General features: G+C 45.0%; 1 protein-coding gene and 1 long non-coding RNA gene across 3 annotated transcripts; one reads left to right on the plus strand and one right to left on the minus strand.

Moving 5' to 3' along the window:
- Nucleotides 1-1,273: 1,273 nt before the first annotated feature.
- RPN2 (ribophorin II) lies at nt 1,274-20,631 on the minus strand. 2 transcript variants are annotated; one of them, XM_042049706.1, is made up of 18 exons: nt 20,535-20,631; nt 20,249-20,451; nt 17,960-18,055; nt 17,102-17,277; nt 16,179-16,254; nt 15,663-15,797; nt 13,432-13,608; nt 12,945-13,063; nt 12,485-12,590; nt 10,031-10,122; nt 9,787-9,901; nt 9,266-9,460; nt 8,659-8,745; nt 8,086-8,181; nt 6,874-6,949; nt 5,827-5,956; nt 4,073-4,157; nt 1,274-1,633 (listed from the first exon to the last, which is right to left on the minus strand). In XM_042049706.1, exons 1-17 carry the CDS (start codon nt 20,614-20,616, stop codon nt 4,106-4,108), a joined length of 2,013 nt encoding a protein of 670 aa, XP_041905640.1. In that variant the 5' UTR covers nt 20,617-20,631; the 3' UTR covers nt 1,274-1,633; nt 4,073-4,105. The 2 variants fall into 2 exon arrangements, with proteins under 2 accessions (XP_041905640.1, XP_041905647.1); XM_042049713.1 differs by lacking the exon at nt 4,073-4,157.
- A 174-nt stretch (nt 20,632-20,805) lies between these two features.
- LOC121675112 lies at nt 20,806-21,893 on the plus strand. The gene is made up of 2 exons (XR_006019957.1): nt 20,806-21,174; nt 21,515-21,893. It is a non-coding gene; the product is annotated as an uncharacterized LOC121675112 (long non-coding RNA).
- The last annotated feature ends 383 nt before the right edge of the window (nt 21,894-22,276 follow it).

Raw genomic sequence — 22,276 nt, forward strand, 5'->3', positions numbered from 1 at the left:
ATGCATCACAGGGGCACTCCATGGTTCCTTTTGCATCTGTGCTCTCCTTTGGTAACATGCTGCAGCTCTACAGGCACAGGGAAAGTTCTGTCCCAGCATGAAGCATCAGCAGAAAGAATTAGTTACAAAACAAAGCTGCTAAGCAAGCAGTAACAAAAGACGAGGCTAAAAAAAAAAAATATTCCAGGGTAAATGACTATGAATAGTAGCTTAGCTATTTCTTGCCTAAAACTCCTGTAGTCCCAGAGGACTTGAATGCAGCCCGAGATCTGGTGTTTGAAGGAGTGCAGAGGAGGTCAAAGAAGTTCATTAAACCTCTGTGGATCCATCATAACGTTTACCCTGAACGAGCAGGTGGGAACTGCTACACAGAGCAGGAACAGTGAGCTAAGTGTGAGCAACAGCATGGGGAAGAGACAAGGTGGATTTAATAAAGTGGGCTCAGGTCTCACGCACGTGAAATGCTTTGGAGGATTCAGCTCCACACCCTTTATCCACATGCTTGCTTGCTGATGTAATTTTCCTGGATTTCCAGAAGACATTTGATACGGTTCCTTTGCCAAAGGGCCTTTAAAGCAACTACTCTTGACATGGGATGAACATGGATGCAGGGCAAGGAAGGAGCACCTGTTAAACTTCCATGTGGAAGTTGCTCATCAGGAGGAGATTTAGGCCTTTGGTTATTACTATCTGTGAGTCCTTCAGCAACCCAAATCTGCTGCCTCAGCACTGCTTGGTGGTCCTGAAGGGAGTAATTAGGTGGGAAATTAAAGCTCGAGTAACTCAGACATGGCCACATGGCAACCAGCAGAATCCTGGCTTTTGGTTTCATACAACACCAGAGGCAACAACCTGCCTCAAACTCGTATTTGGAGTAACAAGGTTACCTCCAGAGGCTGGAAAGAGAGTGAAGCCCCCACAGGACCCCCAAACCTGCCTGGTCAGACACGGCCAGGCACACCAGCACACAGCTGGCTCCCCACAAGGGCCTGACCCCGAGGGCCCAGAGCAGCTGGGCACAGCCTGGAGTGGGAGAGAAGAGCCCTTAGCAGAGAAAGGCAGCCACAGCCTCACCCAAGGGACAGGCAGGAGGGAAGTCCTCTCAATAAACACGGCCCCCTGGGAAAGAACATGAAAGAACAGGAAGCTTTACACTCAGCAATGACTCACACAGAACTACCCACCAGAAAAAGCTCTTCTCATTCTCATGTGAGCCCAGCTTCCAGTCACCACCTCTGAGACAGCCAAAACACACCACTCATTCAAAACAAAGGACCATTCTTTCCTCTTTATTCACAAATCTTTAGGATGAGGAAAGGGCATCTGGGGAAAAGCAGATTTGTATTTTCTTCTTCCTTTTTCTCAAAATGAAATTCAAATGTCCTGGGAGAAGGGGGGAGGATCCAAGGAAAGATTTTCCAGATTCATATGAAAAGCACTCCAGTAGCATGAACACAGTGATGAAAATGAAAATTTTAAAAAAAGTTTAACTGGCACCCTTTTGACTTAATGTATAAAAAAGAATCATCCTCTGCCTTCCTTCTTCTGGCCTTGCAGTTACTTATTTGCTTCTGTTCTGAAGGCATTTGCTTTGTTTTCCACATTTCTTCAATTCTTCTGGTACTAGTGTGTCCTGGAAAGAAAAATCAAAAAAATTAACTCTTCCAGGCAACAAAGCACTTCCTTCTACAGTATAAGTGTCCCCAGATCCCTCATTCTCTCTCAAAAGCAGCTTGTTGGACAAGCTTCCCCAAAGCAGCTTATTTGAGTGATAAAACCAGTACTGCTCTGGAATGGGGGATGGAATTCAAGGAGCATGGAAATGGTCAGAGAAAAGAAAGATTAATTTCTGGTGCAAAAGGGATGAATGTGCCTATTAAATTATAGAATTGAAAAAAAAAAACAAACCCAGGCTGAAGGTAAAGCCTGCAAGTACCTTAACTTCTCCTTTTAACAGGGCTGATCCATCTGCTGGGAATCGTTGGTCCATGTAAACACAAAGATCTTCAAGTCCCCAAGAAGATCAAGCAGTCTCATGTTAGCACAGCAGACCCAACTTTTCGGGGTCCTTTTGCCTTCCGTGATGCCAGACACAGGCACACATAGCATGACACTCTTAACTGACATAGCTGGGGCATCAGAAAACCCAGCAATGAGGAAAAATGCTTGCGACTGTGTATGGCAGCAATATCTAACTTAGGGTTTGTGGATATTAAGTTACTTGCAAGATCTTAGGGCCACAGAGATGCTCTGAGAGCCAGAGCCCCTCTGCTCTGAGGGAGCTGGGGATGCTCTGCCTGGAGAAGGCCCCAGGGAGGCCTCACTGTGGCCATGCAGGACTTGAAGGGGGCTTATGAAAAGGAGTGAGAGGGATGTTTTATACAGGCAGATGGGGCAATGGTTTTAAACTGAAAGAGGGCAGGTTTGGATTAGATGTTAGGAAGAAATTTTTTACACAGAAGGTGGTGAGGCACTGGCACAGGTTTGCCTAGAGAGGTTGTTGATGGCCCATTTTTGGAATTTGTTAAAGGCCAGGGTGGATGTGGCCCTAAGCAACCTGGTCTTGTGGAAGGTGTCCCTGCCTACAGCAGGGGGGTTGGAACTAGAGGACCTAAGGTCCCTTCCAACCCAAACCAGTCTGTGATTCCGTGATCCTCTAGGATTACTTACAGCCCACAAGGAATGAAGGAGTTAAAATACTAGGCTGAGAAACAGGAAACATGCAGGCTGTGGAGAACATGCTCATGAGGCACTTGGTAACAGGCCACTAAAAAGCTGCAAACCACTGGTCCAAAGTGATGTTAAAGAGAAGCATCCAAGAGCCTGAACAGCAAACACAGCAGTCATCTACAAGGACAAGTGACAGCCACCTCCAGTTCCTCTCCAGTAACTTGCTGTACCTTGTTCTGTGCTCAAATACCTCAAAACACTCCAGGGAGAGAAGAGACAGCAAAAGGGTGTTTTTCTGAGGGACATGATGCCATATTCTCCACAGGTGACTTCCACACAACCATCCTGAACACTCCCTGATCTACAGACAGGAGCTCTCACCACAGTGCACACCATTTCTGTGGCACGACCTCCCAGTGCTGGTTTTGATTTGCACCACAAAAACTGGGCTCCATTCAACTCCCCACGTGCCTGGAGCACTGACTATGGATGTGAGAGGAAGCAGATGCTCAGGAGATGTACCTGTGCAGCACATTGCACAGTGATTTGTGGCATCACAGGACCCATCCCAGAAGCTCTCCCTCTTTCTCACAACAAACCAGTGCATTGAACAAGGAACGAAGCCCTCCATGCACACACATTCAGAACTGGGCAGTCCTGCCTCCCACACCAGTGTGTGCAGAGCAAACTGGGACCTTACCTCTTGGAAAGAAAGGAAATAAAGGGCTTTCTGCTGGCAAATGGCAATGGAGACCAATCACACGGCTGTGTGGAATGGAGGGGGCTGGGAACTGCTGCTGCCTGAGCCATCATGACCAGTTCAGTCTAATGGGAGGGTGACCCAGGACTGGGTCGTGCTCTCAGCTGAGAGAGGTGGTGCTGACCTGGCTTTGCTGCACAGAGCTCTCACCACCCGAAATGAGGATGCAATTCAGCAGGCAGAGTGTCTGGCAGCTGAATAGCCAGAATACTGCAGGTGGGGATAGGGAGTACCAGCAGCAGGATGGGAACAGCCCCAGTATCAGCCACTTTCATCAGGTCTCCTCCAGATGACATTACTAATAATTTATTTATAGGAGCAATAATATTGTTTAAACTAGGTTTATTTCATCACCTGAGAGCTTGCTTGGTGCCTGTGACAGCATATTTACATGTGCACATATCACCACACAGACTTCAGACAGTTAAGGAAATCACACAAATGCAATTCAGTCTCAGAGAACATGTACTGCTAATATGCCAACACAGCTGCAGCTGCACCCAAGGACTGATTTAAAGCCCAATAAGCCATGTTGGGGGAAGCAGCTTCAGCTCACATACTTTTTGTCAAAGGAGTGAGTGATGAGGTGAAATGAAACAGGCAGCATGCCCGGGGAAAGGCAAAATCCAAAAAGGCCCTTACTTCCTGAAGAGCTGGTCACTAGCAAACCCCCTTTTACCGCAGCGTTCTATACTTTGCCAACCTACTGCTCTGCTCTGCAGCGATCCTGCCAAAAGGAGAGAGGGAGAAAGGTTCAGAGAAGACAGGAAGGAAGAAAGCAGCCCTGTTCCAGGAACCAGACTCAGTGACAGAAATGCAAAAAAGCAAAACCAGGCCTTCTGGTAACTTCTGTAACAAGATGGTTTATACAGCCAGCCCCCTTCCCTCCCCTTCCCATGCCTGCTGTCGGCCTCCACAGCTTCGCCTCAAAGTGCAATCTGGTTAATTGTCACTGCACTTCAGCATCTGAGACAGGCAGGCAGCGTCTTCACAAGGAGATGTCTCTTTGAACTTTAAAGTCATGTACAAAAGGTTTAACTTTAGCCTCAGAGAGAAGTTTTACTTTCAAATCTGCCATTGTAGTTGCAGCTTCGTGTCATTTACCGTGAAAAAGCACTCGGACACCCCCTGCAGTGGTTTGAAGGAGGAACTAACCACCTGCATCTATGTGCTAACAGAAGCCCTGGTTGAGCCAAGACAGAAATTTGCTTCATTGTATTATTTTCCCCCAAATCTGTATCCTAGGCAATCTCCACTTAATAACAATGTCTCATTACACTTTAAATGAAAAAGGAAACATTATTAAATGACACAACAGCCCCAGGGGCAACAAAATTCCCATTGGAAGTTATGCAAACAAGAAAAAGTGCTACAGTGGAGAGGGCTGGACATCTGAGGGAGCAAGGCTGAGAAAGCTGGGAGGACAGTATGGAAATGGTTTATTACATTAATCAGCCTCCTTAACACAACCATAAAAGTAGAGATGTTTTAAAGAAATCAAATCAATGCAACCCTCCTGAAAATTATATTGCTTATGATTTTTTTACAGCTCTTGTCCCAGTTTTAATAGAGTGTAACCAAAAAAGTGAGAACCCAGGGCTATCTATGCAGATAGCTATTCAGGAATAAGCTCCCAGTGGCTGAAAAAGGGGAAAGAGAGGAAAGCACAGGTGTGATGGCAAAGCAGGTCAGTAAGATCATCTTCAAAGCCAGATGCTGCGTTAGTACAAAAGGGCTAAAGCTGAAGTGTCACACGGACACTGTGTGTGGCAGAAGGAGAGGGAATGGTGTGACCTCTAACCAATGCACTGCACTGGAAGTTTGGGTCACCAAACTGCTGGCTGCCCACGCCAGGGCAGTCACAAAGGCACTGCGTGGCAGAAGACACAAGTGTGCAGAATGAATCCAGTGCCAGTACAGAAATGAACGCTGTATCCCAAATATCTAGCAGAATTTTCCCTGGGTTTGCTAGTGTTTGTTGCCTCTTGTCTGTTGCTGCACAGCTGATAAGCAGCTGCTTCCCTTTTCTCCATCATCTCCCCTTAGCTAGAGGAAAACAACAGTACTTTACTCGTGCCTTACCTTCCTCCTCTCAAAACCTTTATCACAAGCAGAGCTCCCAAATAGCTGGGCCTCTCCTGAATTTAAAATGGCTTTCACAATCTAATATTATTCTAAGAGCTTGCTTCAGCACATGCCACATGACCAATTCTCTCTGCAGGAGCTGTACCTCAGGGACAGCCCCTCACTGCCCTGCTCAGTTCAAGAGGCAGGGAGTGGAGCTGAGCAGCCCAGCCCCACACACAAGGTCCAAGAGCCCAAACCAGTGCTCACTGACACACAGCAGCACCCTGTGATGTCCTCCCCACTGATGTCAAAGCTGTGCCCCCCCTTACCGCTTCACAGCTTTCTGAGCCAGCATCCTGTTGCCTGCCAGGAATGTGATGCCACCCAAAATGGCCAAGTACTTCAGAGTCTGGAACATGTTGAGCTGAGTCCAGTAGACATACATGAGTCCCAACATTGCTGGGGGAAAAAAAAAAAGAGAGTCCATGGCTGAAACTGCATTTCAAAGATCAACCATTTGTTATCCTCAGAACAACTGTACTGCCAGGCCTAAGCATTTGGTTTCTATCTCATCTCTGAAGCTCTGAATGGCAGATCTAAAGACTACATATTATTGCCAGGGAATGAAGACATCTGGGTCCCCATTCTGGAAAGAAAATGTGACACTAACAGCTTGCTATCAACCCTCCTGTGGCAGAATTATGGACATATTATAGACATTAAGGGCTATTAAAAAGAGGAGGATACTCTGGATTTCAATAGGGGATATTAACCTCACACATCTGTAAGGGCTTACAGCTTTATAAAGCTTCCAAGGAAGCTGACTTGGACTGAGAAACATAACGGCATTTGGAAATCAGTAGATTCCATATTCTCCCAACCTGCTATGTTTTTGAAACTCTACCAAGACATTAAATAACTGTGTGACCAAAGGCACAATAAAATTGATGAAAAAAAACTGGTTCAGCCAAAGAACCAGAAGTGTTTTCATGGGAAGAGCTTTAAAGAAAAGATGTAGCCATTCACTGTTAACACAGTCCTGCAGGTTTCAATCCCCACAGAACCTCCCTGCTCTCAGAGGATAAACATGCAATAAAGAAAGTGTGACCTCTGGAAATAAGAAGTTCTATTAAGTACAGATAAATGGAGTGAGAGAGGGGCCCGGATAATGAAGGCTGTTATAAGCTGATGGCCAAAACAGGTTTATCACCATATTAACAGTCATGAAAAGCAGGAAGGCAGATGGAAACAAAGAGAACAAATGTTATGCTGTTATGTCATTAGAGTTAATAGACCACGAGCCCATTAACCACAGGCTCTCATCTGTAACTCCCAGGTGAGGAGGTCAAACACAGCAGAAAGCCTCTGACACTTACCAGCATGTCCCATGTGAAAAACAATGGTGCTGGGAGAAAAGCTGAAGTTGGAGATGTTGGCACCTATCTTGATCCACTAAAAGGAAAAGAAGCAAAACTGGAGTTAAACAGCCTTGTAAACACAAGCTTTTGTTTTAAGCTTCAGTATCCTTCAAGCCTGTTTGCTTTAAGATCTTCAGTGAATCCAGTGTATTCTCAACAGAAGCACTTGTTTACTACTGCAAGAGGAGAGAGCAGTAATTTTGCTAAAGGCAGCATTGTTGAGCTCTTTCAGTGAATATTTCTTCTGCTACTTCTGACTGCCCTAATGCAGTTCCTCAAATATCTTAAACTGATGAGAGTACTGCTCCAAATTTAAATACTGAAAAAGAAATAGACATTGCTATTTCTATCCAGTTGAATTAATTACCATTAAAAATACAAAAAAAAAAAAAAAGGTAATGCTCTCTTTTTGGACTCATCCAAAGAACAACTACAGATACAAGATGTTTGCTCAGAGTATCATTTTTAGCTTTTGACTACAAAAGATAAAGGCATGAAGGGTGGAAAAGAGGAGCAGCAACAATGAGTTTTTTCATTGAAGCATCATCAACTTGTATATTGTGAACTCCATAGACCAGAGGACATGACTGCCTGAATGCCAGCTTTCACTGAGACTGGCAAATGGGAAATTACTCTTGGAATCAGTTTCATCTTCCAAATAAGGAGTAATTTAACTTGCCTCTGTGAGATTTTTTTACTGCATTAAATTCAAAGCACTGACCTGATGATACAGTGAGTAGCAGAGGATGTTTCAACTACAGACACTCAAATGTCCATAAATGGGAATTCAGTCTGATAGGATTCAGTAACACAGATTTTGTGATGGATTTATTACATGTGAGGCAGAATAACTGCTTTTTTCCTGTGGAAGTCTAATGTTATTACAACTTAATCAGCCCACTGTTATTCACCATCCCCAGCTGAAGCACACTGAAGAAACTCATCCACCTACTTCAATTTGGCAACAGTGTTACTCTGCTTCGACTACAACCTCAAAAAACCAAACCAGACCAACGCTCTGCGCTGACATCTGCTAGCTGTGACTGCAGCACTGCTGTGCCAGTCATGATTAACCAAGAGTTTTAGCAAGAAATCGACCTGTCCAACCTCCTAAGTGACTCTGGACTGGACAGGAAAAGGTATTGCTCTTTTGTGACCCAGTTCACTCACCAGGATGAGCAGCAAAAGCAGTGGGGAGAGAACCAACGCTGTGAAAGTGTTGGACACCACTGTGGGAGGCCTCTTCTCAGGTTCCCTGAAGAGGTGCTGCAAACAAACAAAACCAACTCATGAGGAGGAGTATTCCAACAGAGCAGCTTCTCTGCTCCCCAGATGACCCGCTGCAGCCCTGGTGATGTTTTCAAGAGGTTCCTCTGCATGAGAGCCATTCTTCTTAAGGCAAAGCAGTCTATTCCAGTCTCTGCACATTTGATTTCTTGCACAGTTAACTTTTCCTTGCACTCACAGAAGCACTTGTTAGCTTGACACCAGCACAGATGGCTGGAACAAAGCAGAGACCTTTCTGCGGTGCTTACCTGGCCAAATTTTCATGTTTGAGTCTTCTCACTGACACCAATTGCTCTCTCACAGGTAGAACACACAGCTTATTTCTTCATACACCAGAGAACTCCAACAAATTTCTCTCCATTAAGCAGTAACTCTGGTCTTCCTTTAATTACATTACTTCCAAATACATTATGATGAGAACACTAGGCCCTCATCTCCACACAATTTTGACTGTACCTGGATTTCAGGTTTGGGAACAAAGAGGTTCTTGGACTGGACTGTGGATGGTGCATCCTCTTCTGGGAACGTGATCACAACATCAGCCTGAAATGAAATCATGCAGCTTCATGCATTTAGATCTAAATGTATTAATAAAATCTATTCCATTACTGTGCTCTATTTCCTTATTTGCCAATCTATGATCTACATAATTTTTAAAGGAAATTGAGAAAAAAAGACACCAGATTTTTTAAGAAGCAACTTCTCCTAAACAGAGGCAGTAATTCCATTCAGCCATCATTAAGAACTGGACTTATTTCCAGCAGAGAAAGAGCAGAGAGGTTAAACCTTGAGAGCTTGCTGTGAAATTACAATCAAACCCATAAACCTTCTGAAGTTTCTGCACCACCACATGATTAAATGAATGCTAATTTCTGTCTTGCTTTCATGTTTACTTAAAACTTGCAGTGAACAGCAAACCTCAGAGCCCATAAATGGCCAAAAGGATTCTGATTGACTACGAAGAGTAAAACATTTGAGCTTTTTGCTTCCAAGCCTGTACCATGCTCTCCTGTTAGACTGTCAGTAATGCCAAAATCACACCACCCCACTTCCAGCTATCTACCACATTCCACAGGATTGGATTTTCCAGAGTGGCATCTCCAATGATCAGGTAAAGAGTGTAGGTCCCAGAGGCAGAGTCAAATTCAGTCTTTCTTTCAGAGGTATCCAGTTCAAACTTGTACACATTCTTGCTGTCTGGTTCTGCAACAAACACCACCTCCTGGCCAGTCTTTTGGTTGTGAAGTCGGACAAAAGTCTGCAAGGAAGATTGGAACATTCAAGGACTTTTTCAGCCAACAATCTACATTAAAAAAAAAATAATCAGAAGTGTGCTTTTACAGTGCAGACTATGTGCACTCAATGTGTGGAGTTAAATACAACACAATACCAGAGCCAGGATAGGTTTCATTTAACAGACAAAACAAATGAAGTGAATCTCCCATCTACTGAGATCAGTGATCTTCACAGTCAGAAACATAAGGCTTCTCAAAACCTATCAAATCTTTTCAAGAGCAACTGTCAACTCAGATGCTTCATGACAGAACATCTTGGTAATACAGCAATGACAAAAATTGTCCTAACCTGGTGAGGGATGAGTTCAGCTCCACTGTTCACATCTATCAGCTGGAAGGATAAAGCAAAGTTCTGATGGCTGTCAGCAGTGAACGAGCCCTTGGCTTTGGCTGGGTAAGCTACCCTAGGAGGAAAAAAACCCACAGAGAACTGAGGTGATCTTCCAAGAGAAGGCCTGGTGCTCAGAGAAACCAAGGCTCTAGTCTAGAGTCAGGATTGCCCTTAAAGGATCACACACCCCATGCTGTTTTACCTGGTTGTTTTTGGTGCAATGCTCTGATCTTTATCCACGGTAGAAAGATCTACATTAGTAATCCCCACTTCTGTGGAAACTTTTACTTTCAGCTGCAACAAAACACAATAGAAAATTCCTCAGAGCGCTCTACACACCAATTACGGTCAAGTTCATTGCAGAGGCTTTAGCTCTTCTGTCCCTCTTCCCCAAAGAGGGTCTTATGACCAAGCTCAAGTCAGAGCCTAACCTGAACAGAAGGATCTACAGCAATTTACCTTCTGGCAAAACTCCTGAACCAGTCACCCACCCTGAGCCATCCCCTTCCTCCCTGCACAACCAGCCAGCCCTGCAGACACCAACTTCTCAGGCATGCTGGAATTAGCTGCCCTTGAGAGCGCTGTTTTTAACGAAACTACCCAGATCCAGCTAGTTTGCCTTTTGAACTAGCAGAAACCAGCTATTAAAGATTACATCACATATAATACAACTTAACACTGCCTATGTCCTTCTACTTTCTGGACAGCAATTTGAGACAAGAGGTCTCCAGATAGCAACCAGTTCTGCCTCTGTTGGCTCCTAGAGCCCAACAGGTTTCCGTTGATTTTATTACCAGCAGGCAAACGCCAAAGCATTCCTGCAGACCTGCACTTTATCCAGCAAGTTTTCCTTCAGAGTCACAGCATTCATCACTTAGTGCAGGGCAGCCAATAAGGCCTTGCCATTTATCACACTCCTCTGTGTTAAGTGCAGTATAAACCCCAAGCAGAGAAATAATTTCCTGCCCTTTCCCCAGCCCCAAACCACAGCCCATCCAGGCACTGAGCCGAGGGTTTGACTGATTTCAATTCTTCTCTCAAATATAAGCAGTTACTGCAGTCTGTAGTTTTTAATTAGCACATTTGTTCTCACAGCTTACAAATGCTCCCCTAGAGAATTAAAGTTTCATTGCCAAGATATTTTTCATCTTATACTACAATTTGTTATTACAGGTTTGCTCATGTGAACCAGCTCCACACCCTCAGCCCAAAAAATAATTCACAGGGAACCTGTGGGAAAAATATGTAAAAACATTAACTAAACTATTCAGGTCAGACTTCAAACACAATCATCTTGGCAGTTCCTTTACAACAAAAAGTGTAATTTAAGAGAGAGGCTACTGCTGAAATGGATCCATTAACATGCAGATGATTAAGGCTAACTTTAGCACAGCCTTAACTTGTTCCAAGACTGGGGCAAAGAAAGATGGACTAATGAAATATTAATTTTATAAAAGTTGTGTGAAGGCAACTCAGAGCTGCTGCACACAGCCTCTGCAACTGCACAGTACACAAACATCTCTCAAATATTTTAATGCCAGGAAATGTAGTCTCTGCCTGAGTAATAACCCACTGGTTTAGCTCATTACTGTCAAAACGATGGTGCATTAAGGACAATTAATGCTAATAACAGTAAGGAAAAAAGCAGCTCCCCAGCAGTCCTCCCCCGTAACAATGTGTCTTATTAGCAGCTGTTCCCACAAAGCTGCCGGTGCTAATACATTCCTGCCGGTGCCTCCCTGTGCCAGCCCCAGCTTAAGCAGGACAATCCAGCCCCTTCTGACACCCCTGAGTGCCATTACTGCTCCACTGACAGAGTCAATTTGATACTCAGAGTAAAGGTCAGCAGTTGTAAGTGTCCTCCTCCAAGCTAAATATGTTGGAAGACTTGAAACGCTAATTGTTTCCTTAAATAGGTGATTGAGGGCAAAAATTAACCCTGGGACCTCTCTGGAGAAGAGCATTCTCAGCTGTTGACACTGGGGTGACTACATGAACAGTCACAGAGGTCACACTGCTCTCACTGTAACAAACCTGAGGAAAGGAAAACTCCAAGTGTTTATCTAGAACTGCTCTTCTAGAAAGGTGTGGTCTAACAGCTTTTGCCACCAAAAATGAGGGGCTTATGCACGAAAGGAAGACTTCATCTGCTTTGGTCACTGTTTCTCCACTACAAAATCTTCACCATATACTGGTTTGGAGATGCCAAAAGACCCCCTTGACTCTCTTCTAGGGCTCTAGAGCTTATACAAACAGACAACAACAAATGCTCAGCTTCCATACATCAGGCAATCCCCAGACAACTGGAAGGCAAACCTTGAGATTCATGGGCTCAAATCTGGAGTGCTCTGAAGAACTAACACTTGGTAATCATTTCTGCATATCGACTTAGGGCTGCCATATAAACACTTCCACTGTTACCCTTTGTTCATATGCTGTCAGATCAGCAGCTCAGTGATAAGTCAGGTTTGCAATTGACACAAATCCCTTTTGATCATATATTAATCTGGTTACTGGCCATAATCCTGAGTCAAAATCCAATGCATTACAGAAAAACATGTGATAAAAATTCCATACAACATCCTTCACAAGTATAAATAAAAAGCTGTTTCAGTGAATAGGCACACAATGAAAACACATCAAAGAGCACACTCACCTCCACTTTGTTAGCAATAAATCGCTTATCTCCATCTACACTGATAGAGAAATCATAATATCCACTTGCAGGTTTCACATTCATGAAGTTCAGCTCAAAGAAATCTCTGTAACAACAAAACCCAAGGTGTTAAACCTCCAAATACGCTGCATTAAATAGGTAAACAAACACAGCACAAAGCTAACGTTGCTAAGTGTAGCAGAAAAAGAATTCTTCAAAGCTGACCAAAGTCAAAGAACATTGGAATTTCCCACTCCCAGTGAAAAGAAAAAACAACAGAAATTCACCATCACCACCAAATGTGCTCAGTCATGCGACACCAACAAAACACAACCACAGCATTTTGAGTCTTCTATCACAGAAACATTTCTCTGGTGGAAAAACACTTATGGAAAGTAAGTCCAACATTGTTTAAATAACAGCTGTTTGCCTTACTCTAAAAATAATGTTATTTTCTTACCCAGCGAGAGTAAATGGTAGCTGTTGAAGGACAGTGGCTTTGCTAGACACAGACTTGGCTTGGTCAAGCTTTACAGAAACTTGAGTCAGTAGCTGGGACATAACATTGGTCACTTGCAGCTGCAAGAGAAAAACCAGCATTTCTGTGAAATCTGTCCCAGAAGGAATGCAGGAGCACAGACAACTTGGTACCCCTCTGTGTTATGCACCCAGAGTTCTTCCCTGCTCAGCATCCCACATTCCCTTGTTCCTTCTAACGCAATAGGGAAGGTGAAGAGCCGGCTTCCACACCGTGCCTTCTCGAGGCAGTGTCTGGTAAGCCCTGGTAAGCCAAGGTTCCTAAAAATCACTTCATAAAAGCCCTAAAATCCCACATCTACTGGAACCTGAGTCACAGAGCTAAAAGTGAGAGACAGCACCTTACACTTTCAGTCAGCCCAGACCTACAGTTACACAGACTGAGCCAAGATTTGGGGCTAAGGCCCTACCCTGAGTACGGGCTGATGATGAGACACAGCTGCAGGCCCATCAGGGACAATGATGACAGGCAAGTGGAAGCGGTTCTGGGATAAGGAACTTGCAGCACGAGCAACGCTGAAGGCCTCTGAGAGTGTCTCAAAGTTTTTCTTGCTAAAAATCGCATTCATCAGCTGGATAACTTGATCCTGAAAGAGGAAAAGGCAATCACATATAAGCACCAGCAGCTTACCACAACATTGCAAGCTGGCTCAGTATGTTATTAATGAAAACATTATTCATAAAAGGCTGTTTAATTTTCCATTTGCTTTAAAAATACTTCAAGTTATGAGGCAACCCAAAATGATCTACCTTTGGAATTTCACATGTGCATTCTTATTCTTGGCTGGGAGGTTCCAACCACAGTGGCTGGAACTGTGCTAAGAATTTGGAAAAGCAGAATTTGGATCCACCTCTGTAAATGACGTGTTTCGGAGTGGAAGATGTCATCAGCTCAACTACCCAGACTGCATGTGGCTGCAAAAAGACAATTTGGCTGCAAGAGCTGCACAATTGTCTTCATACAGTGGAGCAGGACCAGGCTTGATGTCCTGGCTACCTGCCAGGCTGGGAAGGCCATGGAGTGAAGCATCCCAAAGGCTCTGGAAGGAGGAAGTCTAGGCCCATGCAGGCTTATCCCCTCAGGCTCAGCAGTGTCCTCAAGCTAAGAGGATTAGCTTTAAAGCAGTACCACCAGGAGCACAGAGCCAGCTCTGGCTTTGGGATGTGCCAAAGCTAATTTGTTCTCTCCAAAGCAGGAGTGGGACTGCATCCCCCCAGCTGGTTTTGTAGGCTGACTTGGTAGGGTTAGGGCATCTGCACCACACTGCATATCATTCATTACCCCTCATTATTCAGCTTCTTCCATCACTGCCTGCTAGTCTGGAAAACAGAGGAATTGGCTACCTGTACTTTGAGCCAAACAAAGGATTTTGGGCTAAATTCTAATGAGAATGAGAACAGTCAAAGACAATCCCAAATAAAGCAACAGGGATACAACTTAGTGACCTACAAAGAACGCTTTTAAATGAAATCCTCTGCATCTCAAATTTTCACTCTCCTGCTTGTACCAGGTAAGCACCAAACAATACCCCAACTAGAGAAAGCATCCAGACAAATGCTACAAAACTCCTGCACAGTGCAAATCCTGCAGTGTTTTTCATGTCTGTGGAGGGCATGGCACTGCTCCAGACCCTAATCACCAACTGACACTCTCACTAAAGTGGGGGGGGGGGGGGAAGCAGCTATTTTTTCAAATACTACATGCTATTTTTTAAAGACAGTTTTGTGGCATTCTAAAGGCACTCTCACCATTCACCAGAGATAAAGCCTTAAGCCCCAACAGCAGCACTTCTGACAGCACAATTCTGAAAAAAAACCTAAACAATTTTCCTTAATTGGTCTTTTTTTAGCATCATTTGGATGCTGACAGTTTGAATTGTGCGTGGCAGAATCACCACCTCAAAAATGACATCAAAATTACCTTGCATTAGTCTGTTTGGCAGTAGTGTGGAAAAGAGCCAGGATTGAACTCAGATGTCTTACACTGGCTTCAGTCTTAACCCTGCCACTTTGGCTCATGCTTTAGGGAGTTGCCATTCTCACTCTAAAGTACATCTAACTCCATTAACTTGTGGAAAAAAAAATCAAGTGGATAGCTTGCAGTAATGATTTCTAGTTTAACCAAGATCAAAAGAAATTTCCAAGAGTCTTTCATCTTAGACAACAAGTTTTTTCATCTGGATTCCTGCAGGCACATGGTAATGTTGTCTCTCTTTTGGGCACCCCAAACTCGGGTGCCCGCATTTCCTCACAGATAAGTAACATTTGCAAAACACTTTGAAATGCTGGAAAGTGCTACACAAGTGCCAAATAGCAGAACAAACTCTCAAACAAGGGTTTTTTTCAACACCTTGTCTCAATAAACAAAGAAAAGCTAAGCCTCACTTGCAATTTCCCTCTGTACATTTGGAAAAGGAAAAACCCCAACAAATCCAGCCTGTGATCTTTAAGTTGGAATTTCCTCTTAGATTCTGTTTCCTAGCATTCCTGCCACAATGTCCCTTTTCACTGAGTATGCTCAATACTTTTTCCAATAGAAATTCTACCCAGTTACACAGGGCTCTTGCACTGCACCACAGGGACTGTGCAGATCCTTTTTTGGGAGTTGGAGTGTGCAATGGAGGAAAAGGCAGGTACAGACCTCCTTTATTGCTGGCTCTGCACCCACATGGTCTGACAGCTTATAGGCAGCAGCAACAAACAGAGCAGTAGTCTCAATTCCTTCTTCAAATTGTAGGTAAACTCCACCCAGGTCATCCAAGCGAGCGACAAGGTCCTGACAGAAAGAGTTATTAAAATATAAATTGCGTTCTGGTAGATCCACAGAAGTTATCTCTGCTGTTAGGCTGGCCTGTAATCAAAAATTATCTGTATGGGATCAATGATATATTTTATAACAGTCATTTAGAAACAGGAAAAAAGAAAATCCTCCAGCCTTTAGTGGATTTAATTATATGGAAATGTCAGGATTTTCTGTCTCAGTCCACTGTGAAACAGATAAAAGTCCAAGGAATTATCTGCTTGAAAGCCAAGCCACATCATATCATCAGACAATAATCTGAGTTGGTTTTTCATTTTGTTTTTGACATTAATACTTCTTTTAGTTCCAAAGTGATCTAGCAAATTTCTAAATAATTAGAGAGCACAGTGTTCCTACCTCGATCTCCTCAACAATGCTACTTAGATCTGCCTGCTGGGACAGGTAAGATGCCGTCTCCAAAGCCTGGATGGTTCTTAAACAAGAACAAACAAAACCAAACAAGTGTATGATTATTCCTTCCTTAAAAGCCAAACATCATTTAAATCAAAGCAGCAACTGCGTTTTCTATTCTGAATGAAGTGTAAAACAGCTGTTCCTGCCTTCAGTTCACTCAAGAGAATGAATCTGAAGTGATTTAGTGTTAGCTTAGCATTCATTACAGAATGTCACTTTAGCTGCATCAGTGCTGCAAGAAACTCGCAGACTCAAAGGCAGAGAAAAGAACAAACTGATCCCTGCAGAGCACAGATCCCAGACTTGCTACTGAGGCTTCCAGGAATCAATTTTTTTAGTCAACAAATCAAGTTTTAAAGTTTCCCTTTCTTCCCCAGCCTTTACGGGACATTCTGTTCTCTTGTTTCACAGTGAAACAAAGTTCTTTGGTGATAAATGCCAAGATTCATTCAGCTTACTGGCACATATTTTCCAGCTCACAGTGCAGGCACCCCAAACTACAAACAACAGGGCTGAGAAAGAGCATCAAGTCTGCTGCAACCATAAAGGACACAGAATCATGGTTGGGTATAAAGTAAAAATTCTGTTTGTCAATCCTTTCAGCTGGAGGCTTTTTTGGGATATCTTCCCTTTACTGACCATTATCTTTGAACTAAACTGAATATAGAAGTTCATTTACAAAATCATACAAAAATGGCCCCAAAACATGTATTTCATTCTCCCTGAGGAACAGTAATGAACTGGACAAAACACAGCACCTACTCTACTACATCTATATTACAAATATTAAGCATTTAAATACTCTTTAATTCAAAATCCAGCTGCCTGGAGGATAAACACGTGCATCACTCCTGCCTGAGACTTACGCCAGCACGCTCTCTTCCTTGCTGAGACGAGCAGTGAGAGCACTCAGTGCTTCCTGGGATGCCAAAGGAAGGCCAAAGCCACTCAGGGCACCAACAGCGTGGAAAATTTGGGTGACTGAGGAATCCTCACTGACAGCTGCCAGCAGCAGCTCCCTGGTCTCATTTGAAATGGTGGCCTGAGGAAGAGCAGAGGGAACACAGCGATTCACACTTGAAGAAACATGGCCTTCAAATCACCACTGATTCCTTCCTGGAGCAACACACTAGACTGGTGAACCACTATAAGCTTCTGGGAAAAATCCATTTATCATTCATTACCTTTTAGTTTAATTGATTAAACACCTAAGTTTTGCTGTCAACCATCAATCAGTCATGATAATCCATGATTCAGATTTATCCTGGTAACCCGCTACTGCTTTTCATGTGGCATCACATCACTGTGTAGCAGCCAGGGGTACTGATGACAAAGAGGGCTTGGATAACCCACCCCAGTTCAGCAAGGGTGGTCTGCACCTGTATCCAGCAGTGTTCCAACACCCAAACAGTCTGTCATCCACCCAGGGAGCTTCTAATCAAGACAGTCCTGAGAATTCTAATAAAATGTGCTGCCTTTTACTTAGCCATCAGTGTTTAATTAAAAAACATCCCCTCAGAATTACTCTGGACCAAATACTTGTGTTATATGTCTATACTTTGCCTTGTGTAGAGCATGCCCAAACATTTATTTACCTAAGGCACAACAGAGAACAATCCACTAAAAGAAAGTAAAAGTTATGCATAAAACAAACCCAAGAAAACTATCAAGGCAAGTATTTCTTTGGTAATACCTGTCTGCAGAACTCAGGGCTCCACACTCACCTCACAGCCAGACAGGACCTGGATGGACTGGGCAGCATAAAAGAGGGATTCAACACTGCTGGAGTCCACATGAGATTTGATGAACTTGCATGCAGCCTGTGGAGAAACAGAAGTTAATGTAAACCACTGAGAGGAGATTTAAACAATACTCTAAGGCAATTCCATGAATACTTTGCGTTTTTATACCCCCCAGATTCTATTCTGCCAAGTGCTGCACATAAACCAGGGTGGTTCCTCCTAGAAGACATAAGGAATTTTCACATAAACTCTACTACAAGCATAATTCAAACCTAAACTGAGTATAATTATAAACCCTATCAAATTAAAGTCTTACAGGTATATTTAGTAGGGAAAACCTTCCAGGATAGAGAACAGATGAACGGAAATTCTGTGGGTGAGCTTCCTTTCCAGCTGCATATCACACCATCATGAATGGATAGAAATACAGAATTTCAAAGAATGCAGAGAGAAAAATGGGGCAAACAGGTACAGCATGAAGGGAAGCAAAGCGACTGCTCCTTAGTTTGTATTAACTGACAGCTGGGTGGATGGATCACTGGGATGCATTTTAAACAGAAAATAACCAGGAATTTAACTGCTCATACATAAATCACAGGGCTTTGAGCATGTGAAGCACAGGCCTTTACAAGCAGGACAAGACTGCATTACATAGGAATATTCCTAGACTTTCTCTTGGCTGAGGAGGATCAGGTCAGAGATTACTTAGTCAAAGCTGACACCCTCAAACCCATGGGCCCCAATGGGATGCAGCCACAAGCACTCTGGGAGCTGGCAAACCTTATTGCTAAGCCATTCCCCATCATCTTTGGGAGCTCATGGAAAATAGGAGGTGCCTGAAGACTGGAGGAAAGCCAGTGTCACTCCAGCCTTCAAAAAGGGCAAGGAAGAGGACACCGGGAACCACAGGCCAGTCAGCCTCACCTCCAGCCCTGGAAAGGTGTTGGAACAGCTCATCCTGGCTGTCATCTTTAAACACATGGAGGAAAACAGGGTGATGAAGAGTAGCCAACACAGATTCACCAAGGGAAAATCATGCTTAACCAATGTGGTAGCCTTCCAGGAGATGACCTTCTCCCTGGAGAAGCACCAGGTGGACAACAAGCTTCCGTGAGCCAGCAGAGTGTCCTGGGGACCAAGAAGACCAGTGGTATCCTGGGGTGCATTGGAAAGAGCACTGCCAGCAGGTCAGGGACGTGATCCTGTCCCTCTAATCAGCTGTGCTGAGGCACATCTGGAGTGCTGTTTTTGGTGCTGGGCTTCCTAGTTCAAGACAGACAAGGACATACTGGAGGGCTGTGAAGATGATGAGGGACTGGGGTGTCTCTCAGGAGGGAAGGCTGAGAGAGCTGGGACTGTTCAGCCTCAAGGAGAGCTTATCAGTGCACACAGACATCTTAAGGGTGGGTCATTCCATGGTAGATGTTCAAGTATTACACCTAGCTATTATTTTTACTATCTCTAGCTTTTAAATAGCCCCATCCTGTGAAGAGGTGCACTGTGCACAAAAAAAGTTTTATCACAAAATCTTCAGGAGCCTCACAGCTAAGAGCTTATGTGCAGAACCCAAAGGGAAAGCAAGACCAAATGGTTTAGAACCCCTGTACTGGATGAATCTATGAGGAAAGAACAAACTTCTATTTACAGTTCACATGCACAGGTCAACATCCTCATGCATGTGAGCAGGTGTGCCTGTGTGAGGAGGATGTTACAGGCACAACCTGCAATATTTAAACTAGAAATGCTTAGAGACACAGCACAGTAAGAATTATGTTGATACCACCAGCCTTTAATTTAGACAATCAATTATATATATAAATAGCACTGCCTGAATTCAGTACTTGAACTGAAACAAACTAATGAGAACTCTATTTAACAGTACAGCAAACGTGCCACAGGCAGGGAACTTATTCACAAGACAGTTAAACAAATTGATATCCACACCAACATCACAACGGGCCGTGGAGGAGCGAGCCCTGAAGCCACCATTTACAGGCAGTGAGTGTAAGCGAGCCAGGGCCACGCTTCTGCCCGGACAAAGATGCAATTTATCCAGATAACACAGGAGAGTCGGTAATTACCAGTGACACTCCGGTACTTCCTAAGGATATAACGCACGTACGTATTACATCCCTCACACGGTCCTGTCCAAGCCGAGCTCGCTCTATAAACTCATATTATAGTAATAATTCGTCTTTCGCTGCTCTGCAGCAGCCCCTCAGTACAGCAAAGCGCCCCCGGGCAGCGGCAGCGGGGCCCTCCCCCGCTCACCTTTTCGTCCGCCACCCGCACCCCGAGGCTGCTGAGTCCCACCACGGAGTAGTAGGCGGCCCGCACGTCGGTGAAGGGCCGCTCCAGCACAGCCCGCAGCCGCGCCAGGTCGCGGGCAGCGAGACGATGGCTGGGGACGAGGGCCTGGGCACTGGCGAGGAGAAGCAAGAAGCTGAGCGCCGCTTCCAAACGCAGCCTGGAGCCTGCGGAGAGATAAACGCGTTACCCTGAGTCCCCTCTTCCCCACAGTACCAATACCAGCCCCGGCCTACCGCCCTCGCCTCACCCGGCGCCGCCATGATGCCGCCCCCTCCCGCGCCACGGCGCCGCTTCCGCCCCGCGCCCCGCCCCTCCCCGGCACGCGCCATCACGCCACGGGGGGGTAAGAGGGACGGCGTATTATGTGGGGGTCCCTCAGCCCCACTACTGCCCTCCACAACAACCTAAAAACTGTGAAAGAGAGTGAAACCAGCGGGGCGGGAGAGGGAGCGGGGGGGAGGGGGGGTTGCGGCGGGGCCGCCAGGCCGAGGACAGAAGCAACTCCCCCGGGTGGCGGGAGTGGTACGGGCCTCCCGGCGGGCATCGAGGGCGGCCCCTGCCGGGGATGTGGGCTGAGCTGATTGGCCAGGGCGCCTTAAAGGGGCCGCGGCGGGAAAGCGCCCGGGGCTGTGGCCGTGTCAGGTTGTGTCGCGTTATGTCGCTTTGTGTCGCGTTAGGAGTATTTTCACGCCGTGTGCAGCCGTGCAGAGCCGTGGCACGCCGTGGCGTGCTGTGTCACACCGTGTCACGCTGTCTGACGCTGTGCCCTGCCGTGCCCTGCCTGCTGTGCCACACCGACACCGAGCCCCTCGGGATCTGAACGGGGGGGTTTGAGTGGAACTTGTGGGATTTTCAGTTGTTAGTCAGTAGCTGATTTGATACTCAAGGTGATTGTGCATATGATATGATTAAGCAGTTGCATTGTGAACTCGTTCGCTTGGCTACTGTGCTGAATCAGTCGAGATTTAGGCTGGATGTCAGGAAAAGGTTCTTTTTTCCACAGGGTGGTCGGGCACTGCCCAGGCTCCCCAGGGAATGGTCACGGCCCTGAGGCTGCCAGAGCTCAAGAAGGGTTTGGACAACGCTCTCAGGCACATGGTGTGACTCTTGGGGTGACCTGTGCAGGGCCAGGAGTTGGACTCCATGACCCTGATGGGTCACTTCCAACTCACAATATTCTAATCTATATCCTATTCTAACTCTATCATTCTAATCTTTTGTTTTAAGGGCAGTCTGGCCGAGAGGCACCAGGAGTGAAGTCAGAGAACTGAACAGTAACTGAGGAAAAGGTAATTTTGGAAATGTGAAATCACAACCACTGATACATTGACTGCCTGCTCCAAACAGACCTCAGACTCAAATGGAGGGAAGAACTCTGCCTGTGGACAAATTAGCATGAAACACGAGAGATATAACTAGCAAATAGGGGATTGAGTACTAATTAACAAAAAAGCTCTGTAATTTGCAACCAATGAATGCTAATACCTTTGTTAAAATGTATAAATAGTGTAAAGTCTTGATGATCGGGGAGCCAGCCTTTTGTGGGTTATCACCCAGCTCCCTACTTTGTGCAAATTAGAAATAAAATATAAATACCTCTCCTTGGCATGTGAATTGGTGCTGCACACTGGGGAATTAGCCCATGCTTGGGACAACAATCCTGTGCCACAGCCCATGCAGTGCTGGGTGTTGTTTTCCATCTGTTCATTTCTTCCCCTTTGTTTTTCCTTAAGCACCAAATAAAAAGAGACAAAAAAGCAAGTGTAATGTTAATCCCCAGCTCTGCTCTGCAAAACCCAAACTTCTCGGTTAACCAAGCTGGGTTTCCTGTGGGAATAAATAGCAGTGATTATTTCAGGTGGCTCTTGGGAATGGCCATGGCCACGCTATCCGGATCCCTGGGTTCCTCCAGTGAAGCAATGTACAAGTCAAGGTGCAAAATGGCTTTTTCCTGTGAGCCCCTGGGGATGGGCAGGTGGGCCTCTGTGC

The sequence above is a fragment of the Corvus kubaryi genome, unplaced genomic scaffold (assembly GCF_017639235.1).
Source record: "Corvus kubaryi isolate FWS band 111438036 unplaced genomic scaffold, C.kubaryi_AGA036_p1.0 134, whole genome shotgun sequence".
NCBI lineage: Eukaryota > Metazoa > Chordata > Aves > Passeriformes > Corvidae > Corvus > Corvus kubaryi.

Coding starts and splice junctions, on each gene's coding strand:
- RPN2 (XM_042049706.1), bottom strand. CDS start 20,616: ATGGCGCGTGCCGGGGAGGGGCGGGGCGCGGGGCGGAAGCGGCGCCGT. Junction 13,609..15,662: donor CAGAGCCAGCAATAAAGGAG/GTCTGTACCTGC, acceptor TTCCTCTTTCAG/GATCAAGTTATCCAGCTGAT. Junction 8,182..8,658: donor TTCCCAAACCTGAAATCCAG/GTACAGTCAAAA, acceptor GTTTGTTTGCAG/CACCTCTTCAGGGAACCTGA.